Source organism: Triticum urartu, chromosome 1A (genome assembly GCF_056163025.1).
Source record: "Triticum urartu cultivar PI428250 chromosome 1A, HENAU_Tu73, whole genome shotgun sequence".
NCBI lineage: Eukaryota > Viridiplantae > Streptophyta > Magnoliopsida > Poales > Poaceae > Triticum > Triticum urartu.
Genome location: NC_141873.1, coordinates 587731770 through 587746656, shown reverse-complemented (window position 1 = coordinate 587746656; position 14887 = coordinate 587731770). Strand labels below are relative to the sequence as shown.

Genomic DNA, 14887 nt, shown 5'->3' with positions numbered 1-14887 from the left:
TGGTCGGTCGGGTGCACCGCGGGAAAGGAGGGGTCTTTCCTCCATGTTGCTGGTGGGTGGTGTGAGTGGTCTGGTTGTTGGTGTCGGTGTGCGACGATGAGGTTTGGGTCTAGGATGGCAGGGCAGCGGTCCCATGTGGAGGTCCGCCTGTTGGGCTCTTCGGCAAGCATCATGGTGGTGATGGTGGTTGCATCCTTTGGACGTGTGGGCGGCGAGGGAGTTGTGTATGATAGTTGGGTTAAATCTTGCAAGCAATCTACCATAGAAACAGAAAGTGAAAAAGGCTTGTACTGTGTTGTTGCCACTAGGTATAAAAAAATGAGTGCGATAATTTTCCTTTGAATGTAGGGTGAAGACAATATATCATTCATGTCATCATACTTAATACAATACTCTGTTTTATTACTTAACACTTTAAGATGCATGCTAGATAGCGGTCTTGGATGAAATATTAGCTATAGATGAAATTGGATAATGGTCTATAGATGTATGGACGTGATGCTTATATGTAGTTATGCCATCCATAATCATAATAAAAAACTGTAATTCAATTGATACACAACTGCTTGTTTACCACAGCATGCTATCTTTTGTAGAGAAACCACAAAAAAATCAAAACAAGCTTTGTTTAATTTTTTTAAGCACTCTGATTCTGCCAGTTTATAAGTTCATTTGATTTTATCTCCCACCTTTTGTCCATATATACTAGATGATGATCGTTTGGTTAGTCCACACAATGACTGCGGAGGAGGAATAACAAGCAGCAGCAGTGAGGTTATGTTACGGCCAAAATATTTTAGCAATTTTAGTAGTGCACACGAATTCAATTTTTTTTTCAAAATTTCAAATGTTCAATTGAATTCAAGTGAATATTTTGGTCATTTGGGCGAAATGCAAACCGAAATCACTGAAAAATTCACTGAACTTCGGTGATTTCGGTTGTGCTGAAATTTTTCCAAAACTGAAATTGAAACCTGCAGTTGCATCTTGTCTACCAGATTGAAACATGGAACAAGCACATCGAACACAAACAGCAGATCGAGGAAAGGAGAAAGTGCATGATATAGCTAGCTAAGGCCTAAGGAGATCAGGCCAGACCACCCTCTCTAGTGAATTAAGCTGGTAATCTTTTCTGTCCGCTATTATACCTGTGCTTTAAGTCGCAGTTCCATTCCTTGTTGGTATATAATTAGTGTCAGTTGGAATCATTATTAAATCCCTTCGGTGTGTGTTAAAACTACTTAGAAAAAAGCTAAGCTGGTCGATACTTGCACCTATTTATATTATCAGTGTGCTAAGCAGAACATTGCCTATTAAAGCTGGCTCTTACTAGCTCCCTTTCTATGCAGGCAGGCCGACAAGCCCTGGCTGGCAATGGATCCACAGTGATGCTGCAGCATGAACGAAAAATTGCATCGGAGAAGGAGTGTCTTGCATTGTGCATTATTATGAGCAGACTATTTTTGTGATCTATACATGTGCTCTCATGGGTGCGTTGAGAGAACACTGAATATTGTAGCTGCATGGAGGCTAAGACCATTTGTGATTCATATTATATTCTTTCAGTTGCTTGCTTGCTGCAATCTCAAGGTAGAACCGACAAACATGCATGATTAGTAAGTCTGTTTTGTTCATAAGCGACATGTGTTTGGGCATGACTCATTCATTGGTTGTAGGAGCTGTCAGCACTAGGCGTGTTCTGGGTATGTCATTGTAATTTGTGTGTTTGCCCTATCGTGAAGTGTATAGGTTTGTTGCAGCAGTTTTCTGTACCTTGCCAATTGGATGTAGATGAGGACGGACATGGCATGTCCTGTCTAGAGCCTGCCTGCCAAGATAGGCTACAACAATTCAGAATCGTGTATTTTTTCTTTTTTCGAAAAGGGGGGGCTCCCCGGTCTCTGCATTAGAACGATGCATACGGCCAACTTTATAAAAAGCAAATAGGTTCAATAAGGTCTTAAAGTCTCAACGAAAGTAAAGGAAAGCTCACAAAGAGCCAAAAGGCCAATAACAAACTAGCCAAAAAAGCCACAACCGGCTTGCATCAGAAAGATAGGTAAACTAATTGCCTATCCTATTACATGACCGTCATCCAAACCGGTTGAAGATATATCATGCTACCATCTCCCACCGGATAGATCCAGTAACCAAACGCTCCCTGGCCTCCGTCGGAGTGAGTAGCGACCACATACGGATCAACGCAGTGGCTCGGAAGATAACCTGCAAAAAATGAGTATTTGTTGTTCTGTTAAAAACCAAATCATTTCTGCAGTTCCAGACTGCCCACAATAAAGCACATACTCCTACGCGAATGTGTCTCGCTGTTTCGGACTCTATCCCATTAAGCCACATTCCAAATAACGTGCTGACAGAACTCAGAGGAGTAATATTAAATGCAATGTGGACCGTCCGCCATAGAACTTTGGCCAACGGGCAATCAAGAAAAAGGTGTTTGATAGATTCATCCCGATCACAGAAACTACACCTAGTAGGTCCTGTCCAGTTACGCTTTGCCAAATTATCCTTGGTTAAGATGACTTATTTATGTACAAACCACATAAACACTTTAATTTTCAAAGGAACTTTGACAGTCCAAACATATTTGGAACTAGGAACAGAGCTTGAATTGATAACATCAAGATACAATTATTCAGGTCTAAAACTAATCCCGAAGGTAGATGTAGAGGTAGTGTGCCGACGGCGATCACATCGACTTTGGAACCATTTCCCACGCGCATCGTCACCTCGTCCTTAGCCAATCTTCTCTCAATCCGTAGTCCCTGTTTTGAGTTGCAAATATTAGCAACAGAACCAGTATCAAATACCCAGGTGCTACTACGAGCTTGGAGGCTAAGACCATTTGTGATTCATATTATATTCTTTTAGTTGCTTGCTTGCTGCAATCTCAAGGTAGAACCGACAAACATGCATGATTAGTAAGTCTGTTTTGTTCATAAGTGACATGTGTTTGGGCATGACTCATTCATTGGTTGTAGGAGCTGTCAGCACTAGGCGTGTTCTGGGTATGTCATTGTAATTTGTGTGTTTGCCCTATCGTGAAGTGTGTAGGTTTGTTGCAACAGTTTTCTGTACCTTGCCAATTGGATGTAGATGAGGACGGACATGGCATGTCCTGTCCAGAGCCTGCCTGCCAAGATAGGCTACAACAATTCAGAATCGTGTATTTTTTCTTTTTTTCGAAAGGGGGGGGGGCTCCCCGGTCTATGCATTAGAACGATGCATACAGCCAACTTTATAAAAAGCAAATAGGTTCAATAAGGTCTTAAAGTCTCAAAGAAAGTAAAGGAAAGCTCACAAAGAGCCAAAAGGCCAATAACAAACTAGCCAAAAAAGCCACAACCGGCTTGCATCAGAAAGATAGGTAAACTAATTACCTATCTTATTACATGACCGTCATCCAAACCGGTTGAAGATATATCGGGCTACCATCTCCACCGGATAGATCCAGTAACCAAACGCTCCCTGGCCTCCGCCGGAGTGAGTAGCGACCACATACGGATCAACGCAGTGGCTCGGAAGATAACCTGCAAAAAATGAATATTTGTTGTTCTGTTAAAAACCAAATCATTCCTGTAGTTCCAGACTGCCCACAATAAAGCACATACTCCTACGCGAATGTGTCTCACTGTTTCGGACTCTATCCCATTAAGCCACATTCCAAATAACGTGCTGACAGAACTCAGAGGAGTAATATTAAATGCAATGTGGACCGTCCGCCATAGAACTTTGGCCAACGGGCAATCAAGAAAAAGGTGTTTGATAGATTCATCCCGATCACAGAAACTACACCTAGTAGGTCCTGTCCAGTTACGCTTTGCCAAATTATCCTTGGTTAAGATGACTTGTTTATGTACAAACCACATAAACACTTTAATTTTCAAAGGAACTTTGATAGTCCAAACATATTTGGAACTAGGAATAGAGCTTGAATTGATAACATCAAGATACATTGATTTAACTATAAACTCTCTAGACCTAGTAAGCTTCCAGCGTAATTTATCGGGCTGTTGAGACAGCTGAACTTCCATCAGTCTACTCACTAGATGAAGCCATTCTTCCCAACGATTACCGGCTAGCGTCCTCATGAACTGAATATTAAAGGGAATGGATTGAAGTACCGTTGCAACGAAAGCATCACGTCGTTGAACAATACGATACAGAGATGGGTATTGAAGTGCAAGGGGGGTTTCTCCGAGCCAAGTATCCTCCCAGAATCATGTGCTAGCACCATTGCCGATAATAAACTTTGTCCTATTAAAAAAGGCTAATTTGACTCTCATAAGCCCTTTCCAAAAAGGTGAGTCAGTCGGCCTCGCTGTCACCTGGGACAAAGTTTTGGAGTGAAGATACTTAGGCCCCGTTCGAAAGCTCGTTGGCTTTCAAAACAAGCCAACTTCTCGTGAAGCTGGCGCTAGCTGGATTCTCGTGAAGCTGGCGCTAGCTGGATTCTCGTGGAGCCAGCGAGCGTTCGGTGCAGCGGCGAGGAGCAACTGCGTATGCATGGGCTGGCAGCCTAGTAATGTAGGATCAAGCCCATTCAGGTGGACAGGTGTAAAGCCCATTTCAGTAGTGAAAGCCGGTTGGGCTTACATGTGCACTGCAGGCCGGATTAGAAGTAGGTTCTTTTTTTTGTCTATATAGATTCCTTCGATTTTGGCTGTACAGAGAGATATTTCGATGTACAGAGATCAGTTTTGGCTGTACAGAGAGCAATTTTGGCTGTACGGGGAGCAGTTTCAGCTAGCACAAATGCAAACAATGTACTGAACATGTAGAGTTTTGAATTCCCTCAAGTTAAGATGAAGAACCACAAGGTTTGACATATGCAGTACCATGAAAGCTGCATCAAATTTGCATATGTTTGCAAATCAAACAGGGAACAAATAGTATGGACCAGAAGCATGACTTCACCAACCAAGAGCAACGGCCGTGGCTAGTTCATTCCTAAACCTATCCATGTCAGGAGCACTTGCCTCTGAAGTTGAAGCATCCGATGCACTCGGAGGAATAACATACTTCTTATATCTATCCGGAATTGTTGGCACATAATCCGGATCTCTTTCACATCGAATAAAGTGGAGATCGTCTTTGTCATGGAGGCAAACATAGTTGTGCAATGTCATAGTAGCTGCAACAATCTTCATCTGTGTTTGGAACGGGTAGTTTGGCATCTTGAGGAGAATTTGCCATTTGATTTTCCACACTCCAAAGGTTCTCTCTATGCAATTGCGTCTGGAAGAGTGAATCTTGTTGAACTTCTCCTTAGGAGTATTTGGAGGTGCACCTCTTTGGAAGTCAGGGACATGATACCGTTCTCCTTTGTATGGTGCTAGATATCCATCTCTATTAGGATACCCGGCATCTACAAGGTAATACTTGCCTAAATTGACAACACACATACATGTTAGTTGGAGGATAGAGTACATCATGTGTAAACTTGTAATGAAAAGAAAGGCTCACACTTTGGAGGATGGGGGAAGGAGGGCCTGTCCTTCTCAATTGCATGGTATAATACATTTGTATCATGCATAGAACCAGGTTGCCCAATTGAAGCATAAGTAAAGTGCATATCGAAGTCACATACCGCCATCACATTCTGAGTTGTCATGCCCGTCCTCCCAATGTACCTAACTTTTGGTGGCCCATTGGGAATAGAAGCTCTTATATGAGTCCCATCAATTGCACCAATGCAATCTTTGAGATGAGGATAAGCCATCCTATCCTTTTTAATTAGATCATGCACAATGTGGAAGTTTGGGTCTTGTGGCTTAAGGTAGTGAGATGCCATGTTCACTACACATTGTAGAACCTCATGGAATTTACGATGGATAGTATCCGCTGAATGTTTGAAGCAATTTTGAGTTCTTCTATTTGATTCACAACCTCCCAATGTCCACAAGAACATAGCAAGAGACTCATAAGTGCTAACAAAGCTTGTTTCTTTTAGACCATAGTTACGTACCAACAAGTCATGAAGATCAAAGAACACACTTGCCATCATTCTCAACATTGTGTAGGTCTCTCCCGGTGTGGCAATAGTCTATTGAAGCCGTCCAAATCCACTCAAAATAGATTTCCGAGGCTCGGCCTTCATCACCCAACTTCAACAATACTTGCCAAATATGACTGCTACACCACTCATTATCTTGTTTAACAGTGTTTTTCCACCACTCATTATCTTGTTTAACAGTGTTTTTCTCAAAGTCCCAACCCCCTCCAGTCTCGCGCAACTCGAGCTTCTTGAATGTGTTGTACTCACGTTTTAACTTGGTCCATTTGTTCCTCACTTGCTTTGGTGTGTACTCAAGCCCAGTTCTCATCAAGAACTCCTTTCCCACCTCATCATATGCACTGGGTGTCAAATGAGTGCTTGGCATGTTTCCAACCTTCACTTGTTTCACAAACAACTCCACGATAATCCGAGTATTCTCATCGGTCCATTCGGCAGACCCAGTTGACGACATTTCTATACAAAAATGATGTTACTTTACGGATACACGTTTCCTCAAAAATATATGCCAAACAATCAGTGCCATCTCACAAATAGATACCAAAATCAGTAGCATCATGAACCGAGTTCGAGCCAACCCCGACAAGGCCACCAGGCCCTGGTCGGGGATGACATGTGACCCATCAAGGATGCCGCACGGGAGGGCCAGACGTGGCCACCTTTAGCCAGATCTAAGAAGGAGTCTCCCAAGTGTCGCCGCAGGAGGCCTCGATCGATGCCGGAGATGCTCATGCAAGGGGGAGGAGAAAGGAGGAAAAGAAGCTTAAGGCGCCATCCAGCTGCCAAATGTACCAAAGATGGCCTGCAAGTGGTGGCATGCATAGGAGGCGATGTGGCACGCAGGACGAAGCAAGGCCACGGGCCACGAACTCCATGGCCCAGGGAACCATGGGGCACCACGTAGGAGGACCCCGCTGCCGCTGGAGGATGCTGGCAGGGATCAAGTGGGGGAAGGAAATGAAGGAAATATGCCCTAGAGGCAATAATAAAGTTATTATTTATTTCCTTATATCATGATAAATGTTTATTATTCATGCTAGAATTTTATTAACCGGAAACATAATACATGTGTGAATACATAGACAAACAGAGTGTCACTAGTATGCCTCTACTTGACTAGCTCGTTAATCAAAGATGGTTATGTTTCCTAACCATGGACAAAGAGTTGTTATTTGATTAACGGGATCACATCATTAGATGAATGATCTGATTGACATGACCCATTCCATTAGCTTAGCACCCGATCGTTTAGTATGTTGCTATTGCTTTCTTCATGACTTATACATGTTCCTATGACTATGAGATTATGCAACTCCCGTTTACCGGAGGAACACTTTGTGTGCTACCAAACGTCACAACGTAACTGGGTGATTATAAAGGTGCTCTACAGGTGTCTCCGAAGGTACATGTTGGGTTGGCGTATTTCGAGATTAGGATTTGTCACTCCGATTGTCGGAGAGGTATCTCTGGGCCCTCTCGGTAATGCACATCACATAAGCCTTGCAAGCATTGCAACTAATGAGTTTGTTGCAAGATGATGTATTACGGAACGAGTAAAGAGACTTGCCGGTAACGAGATTGAACTAGGTATTGGATACCGACGATCGAATCTCGGGCAAGTAACATACCGATGACAAAGGGAACAACGTATGTTGTTATGCGGTCTGACCGATAAAGATCTTCGTAGAATATGTAGGAGCCAATATGGGCATCCAGGTCCCGCTATTGGTTATTGACCGGAGACATGTCTCGGTCATGTCTACATTGTTCTCGAACCGTAGGGTCCGCACGCTTAACGTTACGATGACAGTTATTATGAGTTTATGCATTTTGATGTACCGAAGTTAGTTTGGAGTCCCGGATGTGACCACGGACATGACGAGGAGTCTCGAAATGGTCGAGACATAAAGATTGATATATTGGATGACTATATTCGAACACCGGAAGCGTTCCGGGGAAGTTTCGGATAAAACCGGAGCACCGGGGGGTTACCGGAACCCCCCGGGGGGTTAATGGGCCTTATGGGCCTAATGTGGAGAAGAGGAAGGGGCTGCCAGGGCAGGCCGCGCGCCCCCTCTCCCCCTAGTCCGAATTGGACAAGGAGGGAGGGGCGGCGCCCCCCCTTTCCTTCTCTCCCTCCACCTCTCCTAGTTGGACAAGGAACGGGAGGGGAGTCCTACTCCCGGTAGGAGTAGGACTCCTCCTGCGCGCCTCCTCTAGGCCGGCCGCACCCCCCTTGGATCCTTTATATACGGAGGCAAGGGGGCACCCTAGAACACACAATTGATCAACGTGATCGTTCCTTAGCCGTGTGCGGTGCCCCCTTCCACCATATTCCACCTCGGTCATATCGTTGTAGTGCTTAGGCGAAGCCCTGCGTCGGTAGTACATCATCATCGTCACCACGCCGTTGTGCTGACGGAACTCATCCCCGAAGCTTTGCTGGATCGGAGCCCGGGGAGCGTCATCGAGCTGTACGTGTGCTAAGAACTCGGAGGTGCCGGAGTAACGGTGCTTGGATCGGTCGGATCGGGAAGACGTACGACTACTTCCTCTACGTTGCGTCAACGCTTCCGCTTCAGTCTACGAGGGTACGTAGACAACACTCTCCCCTCTCGTTGCTATGCATCACCATGGTCTTGCGTGTGCGTAGAAAGTTTTTTGAAATTACTACGTTCCCCAACAGGAAAGTGGCCCTAGGGATTGGGGTTCACTCTCAAGTTGCCTGGGCGTGGCAAAACGCGGGAGGGAGTGAGGGCAATTCATGAAGAAAAGGATTATAACTTCACACGTTTTGAATATCCTACTTGAGTTGCTCATTCGGAGACCTTTTTACAGTACATCAAGTTATTTTGGACCGTTTATTTTTCTGATCTAGTGGCCCAGATTTGCTAATACTACACCGGAAAACGGGTACTATATTCAGGCGTTAGGGGCACTTTGGGCAATTCACTTATATTTGGCTGTACTTGAATTTGAGCACGCGACCTCGCAGCAATGGCGTTGGCTAGCTTTTTTGAAAAGGAGGTTAAACCCCCGGCCTCTGCATCGATTGATGGATACAATTATCTCTATTAATTATTTCACAAAGGTCTGATAAAAAAATACATCATTTTATTGATGGTAGATGATACTGAAGTTACGACCTAGTATTATATTATTCTAAATTGCGATCAAACCATACTGCGCCCATCAGATTTAAGGTGAAAATCAGTACTGCAGCTTAGGAACCAGTTAGCAGGGGCCGCCGACTCATCCCATAGCTGCGACATGTTTGCCGGCGTGGACGCGAGGAGATGCGCCAGTGATCTGGAGACGCTGAGCAGCGATGGATACGGACTGGCCGGCGGCGTTGGGACCCTCCCCATCGAGCTTTCTCTTACCTGGCCGTGCAGAAGTGCCTCGCCTTATGGCAGTATGCAGCGCAACATGAGTCAAAGGCGTGTTGTGTGGCGGCGCTTGTCACATCCGGCGGCGAAGATTGGTGGGTCGCGAGGGTGCTCTTCTGGGCAAGATGCGTCGTCATTCAAACTTTGACGTAAACTATCATTTAGAAAATCACCAAACTGTCCTCGAGCCAACCTTTGATCCCTACCATATTAACCGTTGGATTAGTTTAATACTATCCCTTTAGTTCGGTAGTATGATGTATCGTAAAAAACCTCATTCGGAATAGGTAACAACTATTTCGTTGGTAGAGACACACCTTTCAATGGCCAACTATTGGACCATTGATCCATATATCCATAACATCATCGAAGAAGACATGAAAGAGTCTTGATATAAAGAAGTACACGCGAGTCACTTGACACCACCATGGCGGTTGCTAGCATCAACACGGGCCCAACCATTGTTCATCTACATGATCAATAGTTATTGTTGACGTATAATGTGCAACCTAGTTTTTTTCATCAGATCGGTCTTTTGGTTGCATTGGTTAGAGCACGCACTTCTACATGGTATCAGAGTCAAGAGGTCTTTAGTTCAAGACCCGGCTGGCGCAATTAAATTGTAGCCCACTTTCGGTCCATGTTTAGGCCTGAGGGAGCCACACGTGAGGAGAAGTGTTGACGTATAATGTGCAGCCTAGTCTCTTTCATCAGATCGATCTTTTGGTTGCATTGGTTAGAGCACGCACTAATTGCAGCCCACTTTCGGTCCACGTTTAGGCCTGAGGGAGCCACACGTGAGGGAGAGTGTTGACGTATGATGTGCAGCCTAGTCTCTTTCATCAGATCGGTCTTTTGGTTGCATTGGTTAAAGCACGCATTTCTATAGTCATCGGTTTGCAGAACCAAACAAAATCATCACAACCTATCGCAAGATATAACCAAACCAAATCAATATTGTTGTCCTCGCGATCAAGTCATCATTTGATTAAAATACAAATTTGTTGACGTATTAGCTAATTTACGTCTTTTTGCAAAGGCTTGATGAGAGTCAAACAACTCTTTTTCAACAAGACAAGGTTCATAGTCGGAAATGGAGCTAATACGAGGTTCTGGGAGGATACGTGGCTTAGGGAGACTCCCCTTGCACTTCAATATCCTACTCTGTACAACGTTGTTCAACATAGAGAAGACTACATTGCAACCGTTCTACAATCCACTCCCCTCAATATTAGTTTTCGGAGGACGCTAGTTGGAAATCGTTGGGAGGCCTGGCTTCATCTTGTAAGACGTTTGATGGATGTCCAGCTGTCCAGCAGCCAGATCAGCTGTATTGGAAACTAACTAAGAACGACGTGTTCTCGGTCAAATCCATGTATCTGGATGTCATAAACTCTAGCGTCATTCCTTCCTCGAAGCACGTTTGGAAAGTAAAGGTACCTTTGCGAATCAAAGTGTTTATGTGGTTTGTGCATAAACAAGTTATTTTGACTAAGGATAATCTGACAAAACGCAACTGGGTGGGCTTTGCTAGATGTAGTTTTTGTGACCATAACGAAACTACCAAACACCTCTTTCTTGATTGTCCGCTGGCTAAGATTCTGTAGCGGTCGATTCATATTGCTTTTAATATTAATCCGCCTACTTCCATCAACATGTTATTTGGAACGTGGCTTGATGGGGTTGACTCCGATACAGCGAGGCACATTTGTGTTGGCGTTTGTGCTTTATTATGGGCAGTCTAGAAATACAGAAATGATTTGGTTTTTAACAGATCAACGAACATTCACTTTTTGCAGGTTATCTTCAGGGCCACGGCGTTGACCCGTATGTGGTCGCTACTCACTCCGACAGAGGTCAGGAATCGTTTGGTTACTGCGTCTACCCGATAAGAGATGGTAGCTCGGGATATTTTCAACCGGTTTGGATGGCGGTCATGTAATAGGATAGGCATGTATTGCTCCTATTTTATTTGCCAGCCGGTTGTGGTTTTTTGTTTAGCTCTTATGAGCATTTGTTTATTTCACACTTCAAGACTTGAAGACTTGTTGCTGGATTTTTTATTAATATGAGCCGTATGCATCTTTCTGATGCAAAGGCTGGGGTAAAACCCCTTTTCGAATTTTTTTAGCTAATTTACGTTGGGTTTGACCACCGGTGCCTAGGATCCAGCAAAGACAAAGGAAACCAACAAATGCAACTGACAAAATAGTTCAAACAAAAAAAAAACACAAGAGACAAAAAGAAAAGGTTCTGTATATAGATGTAACATAACTATGTTACATTTAAGTTGATTTTCATTCTGTTTATGGTATACTTTTTGTCCTAGTATTTTTTTGTTTCTTATTGCTACATTATATATTTGCGAAAGGTTAGATGTGACATTTTAAAAAAATATCTAGATGTGTATTAAACAAACTGAAAAGAAATTTGATAGCTTATTTACGTTGGTGCAGCTCGATTAAATAAGTATGGACGGCCGGATTGTTGTCGCCGGCCGATTCGCCGGCAAAAAAAGAGAAGCTTCCACACAATTCCTCATGGCTCTGCACTGACCCCCATGGCCACATCCACCACCAGCAGATCCTCAGCTGCTCCGCCACTTCACGTTCCACGGCTCTCCAGCTCCTCCTGATGGAGACCAGCGTTGACTCCCTCAAGGACGACAACATCGAGGACATCCTGCTCCGGCTCCCGTCGCCGGCCTCCCTCGCTCGCGTCACGCCGCTGGCGCGGCATCGCCTCAAGCCCCCGCTTCCTCCGGCGCTTCCGCGAGCTTCACCCCTGGTCGCCCGTGCTCGGCCTCTTCGTCACCCACGCGGACCTCGACCGGCTCCCCATCTTCCACCCCGCGGCCGCCGTCCGGTCGGACCCAGACCTCGCAGCCGCCGCGCGCGGGGGCGAGTTCCTGCTCACCCGCCTCGAGCACGATCCGGCGTGGCGCCTCCGGGACTTCCGCAACGGCCGCCTCCTCCTCTGCAGAGGCGAGTCCCTCTCCGTGTACGATCCCGTTTCCGTCTCCCACCGGCACGTCGCCGTGCCCCGTCCACGGAACGAAGCCCTCCCCGAGCCTGAGTGCATATCGGACTGCTTGCTCGACGGCCATGGAGATGGAGAAGGTGGTGCGCCGTGCTGCTTCCGCGTGGTCACCGTGCAGCGGGAGCGAGACGGCCAAAGGATGCGAGCCATGGAGTACGGCTCCTGTACGGCGGCAGGGTGGCGCATCCACCCGTGGGTGGACGTGGACGGCATCGGCATCGGCATCGACGTGCCCGCGAAGCGCATGCGGCGGCCGATGCACGCTGCCACGGCCGGGCTCATCTTTTGGAAATATGACATGAATTCCTCGCTCTTGCTGGACACCAGCACCATGGCGTTCTCAATCGTCCCGGTCCCAGTTCCACGTACACGAGTTTACGCCATTGGAGGCCGGCGCGTGTTGCCTTTTGAATATCGTCGGCGCAACCATGTTGCAAGTGTGGCTGCTCAAGAAGAAGGGCGGCGGCGGTGGGCATGCGTGGGAGTTCGAGAAGCAAAGCCAAATAGGAGAGCTTGCTAGCTTGAACCGGAGCTTCTCCGTCCATATGGTGTCTGCCGGACTAGCAATTGTGTATTCTCATATCGTCATTGATCTCAAGGACAAGTTTCGATGTCATCGTTGCATGGCTTTCCCTTTCCAAATGCCATGGCCACCTACTGGGTTGGTGGCTACTTCTAGGTGTGAGAGATCAACACCTCAACCGTATGCTTGCCGAGGTATGACATGAATTTGCAGTTTCTTTGCTTGTCACCTGTTGCAGACAACTGATTACCATGACATGAAAATTTGAAGAAAACTGATTTATAAGGTTATAACTAGTAACTTCAGTGCTTCCCTATCGAATTGAGCTGAAAATGCCACCATTTGGCACGAGCCACTGTCGTGATAGACTGAATCTTTTGTTACCGATTGAATTGTGAGTAAAACTGTGTGTATCTTACCATTTACAGATGCTGCAAGTCAACATGAAGCACCTTCCTCTAGTAGAAAGCGAACGAGCAATGATGAAGTGGCAAGTGGTAAAGAAACAATGGAGCCATGTATCTCCATAGCTTCTTTCAAGAATGAATCGCCGGAGAAGAAATTTTGCTATGAGATTGGACCACAGTCTTGAACAAAGAAGGCGATCAACACATTCACGTTTCAACATCTTGTAAGCAAAATATTCCTTGGTAACCTACATGAACTTGTCATTGCACACACAGTGAACTTGTCATTGCACACACACATTGCTCAACTAGAAGATATGTCATCAGTTCATCTTTGTCTTTTGACGTACTCATGATGTTTGGTAACTGTGTTATTAACAGCAATACTCGGTGTGTTCAGATACAAACTGATTCAGTTGGAGGGAGATCCAAGTTTGCCGGCCCGTCTTGTTGAGAAGACAATAAAGACCCTGTTGTTGTTTCTTGATCTCTTGTTAATTTCTATTTGGTATTTAATTATATTTCTGGCTTATTATAATGCAAAATGAAATATAAATACTACTGCACAATAGATCAAGAGATGAAGAGACCCTGTTGTGGTTTCTTGATCTCTTCGCTACCGGAAAACGGTCCTACCCCGACGGCCAAACCTATGCCTACGGCTGCGGTCGGCCTAGTTGGAGCTATGCCGACAGCCTAGTCCTGGCCGTCGGGCTACACCGATCTACGCCGACGGCAGCCGTCGGCACAGAACGGCCATCGACCTAGATGCAGACATGCCGACAACAGCCGTCGGCATACCTGTGGGCCCGGCGACCCTACCTGTGACCAGCGGCTAACGCCGTCAAACTTATGCCGACGGTCGGGACGGGCGGCCGTCGGCATATCTCCGCATGCCACCTCACCGATCCGTGACGTAGGTATGCCGACGGCAGCCGTCGGCATAGGTGCCACGTCACCGATCCGCGGCATGGCGCCCACCAAAACCCTGCCGTCTCTATGCCGACGGCATAGCTATTTCTTTTACATGCGTTTTTTTACATATCTTTTTATGCTTTTTTTACATATGTTTTTATGCTTTTTTTAAAATATGTTTTATGCTTTTTTATGTATTATATGAATATATATGTAGTTTGTAATTTTTTCCATAGATTATGAATATATATATAGTTTGTATTTTTTTCGAGCACATTAATAATGTGCCGTCATGTTCTTTTGAATATATGTCCTTATATTTTTATTAAAATCAAAACAACTATGCGACAGAAGTTTAGTGGCGGTTGCAAACGCCCGGCACCCATCTCCGGAGTGTGACCCCCTCATGTCCGCGGTGTGCCCCCCTCACGGACGGCGCCGCCGCCAGCATCTGAAGGGCGGAAACAGCCACATCGGGTCTATACGGAGGCGACGTTGCTCCCAAGTGTTTCTATGGGATGACCTACCACAACCGGGTGGTGTTGTGGCATGTCCGAAGAGGCGGCACGCATCTCCGGGG

The 14887-nt window shown here is 45.6% G+C and overlaps 1 protein-coding gene and 1 pseudogene across 1 annotated transcript; one reads left to right on the top strand and one right to left on the bottom strand.

The window, feature by feature from the left end:
• Positions 1 to 4869: 4869 nt before the first annotated feature.
• Positions 4870 to 5929, bottom strand: LOC147993163 (uncharacterized). The gene is made up of 2 exons (XM_087542452.1): positions 5485 to 5929; positions 4870 to 5404 (listed from the first exon to the last, which is right to left on the bottom strand). The coding sequence occupies exons 1-2, from the start codon at positions 5927 to 5929 to the stop codon at positions 4932 to 4934; spliced, it is 918 nt and encodes a 305-aa protein (XP_087398578.1). The 3' UTR covers positions 4870 to 4931.
• Positions 5930 to 9304: 3375 nt separating this feature from the next.
• LOC147993162 (uncharacterized) lies at positions 9305 to 13577 on the top strand (annotated as a pseudogene).
• Positions 13578 to 14887: the final 1310 nt, after the last annotated feature.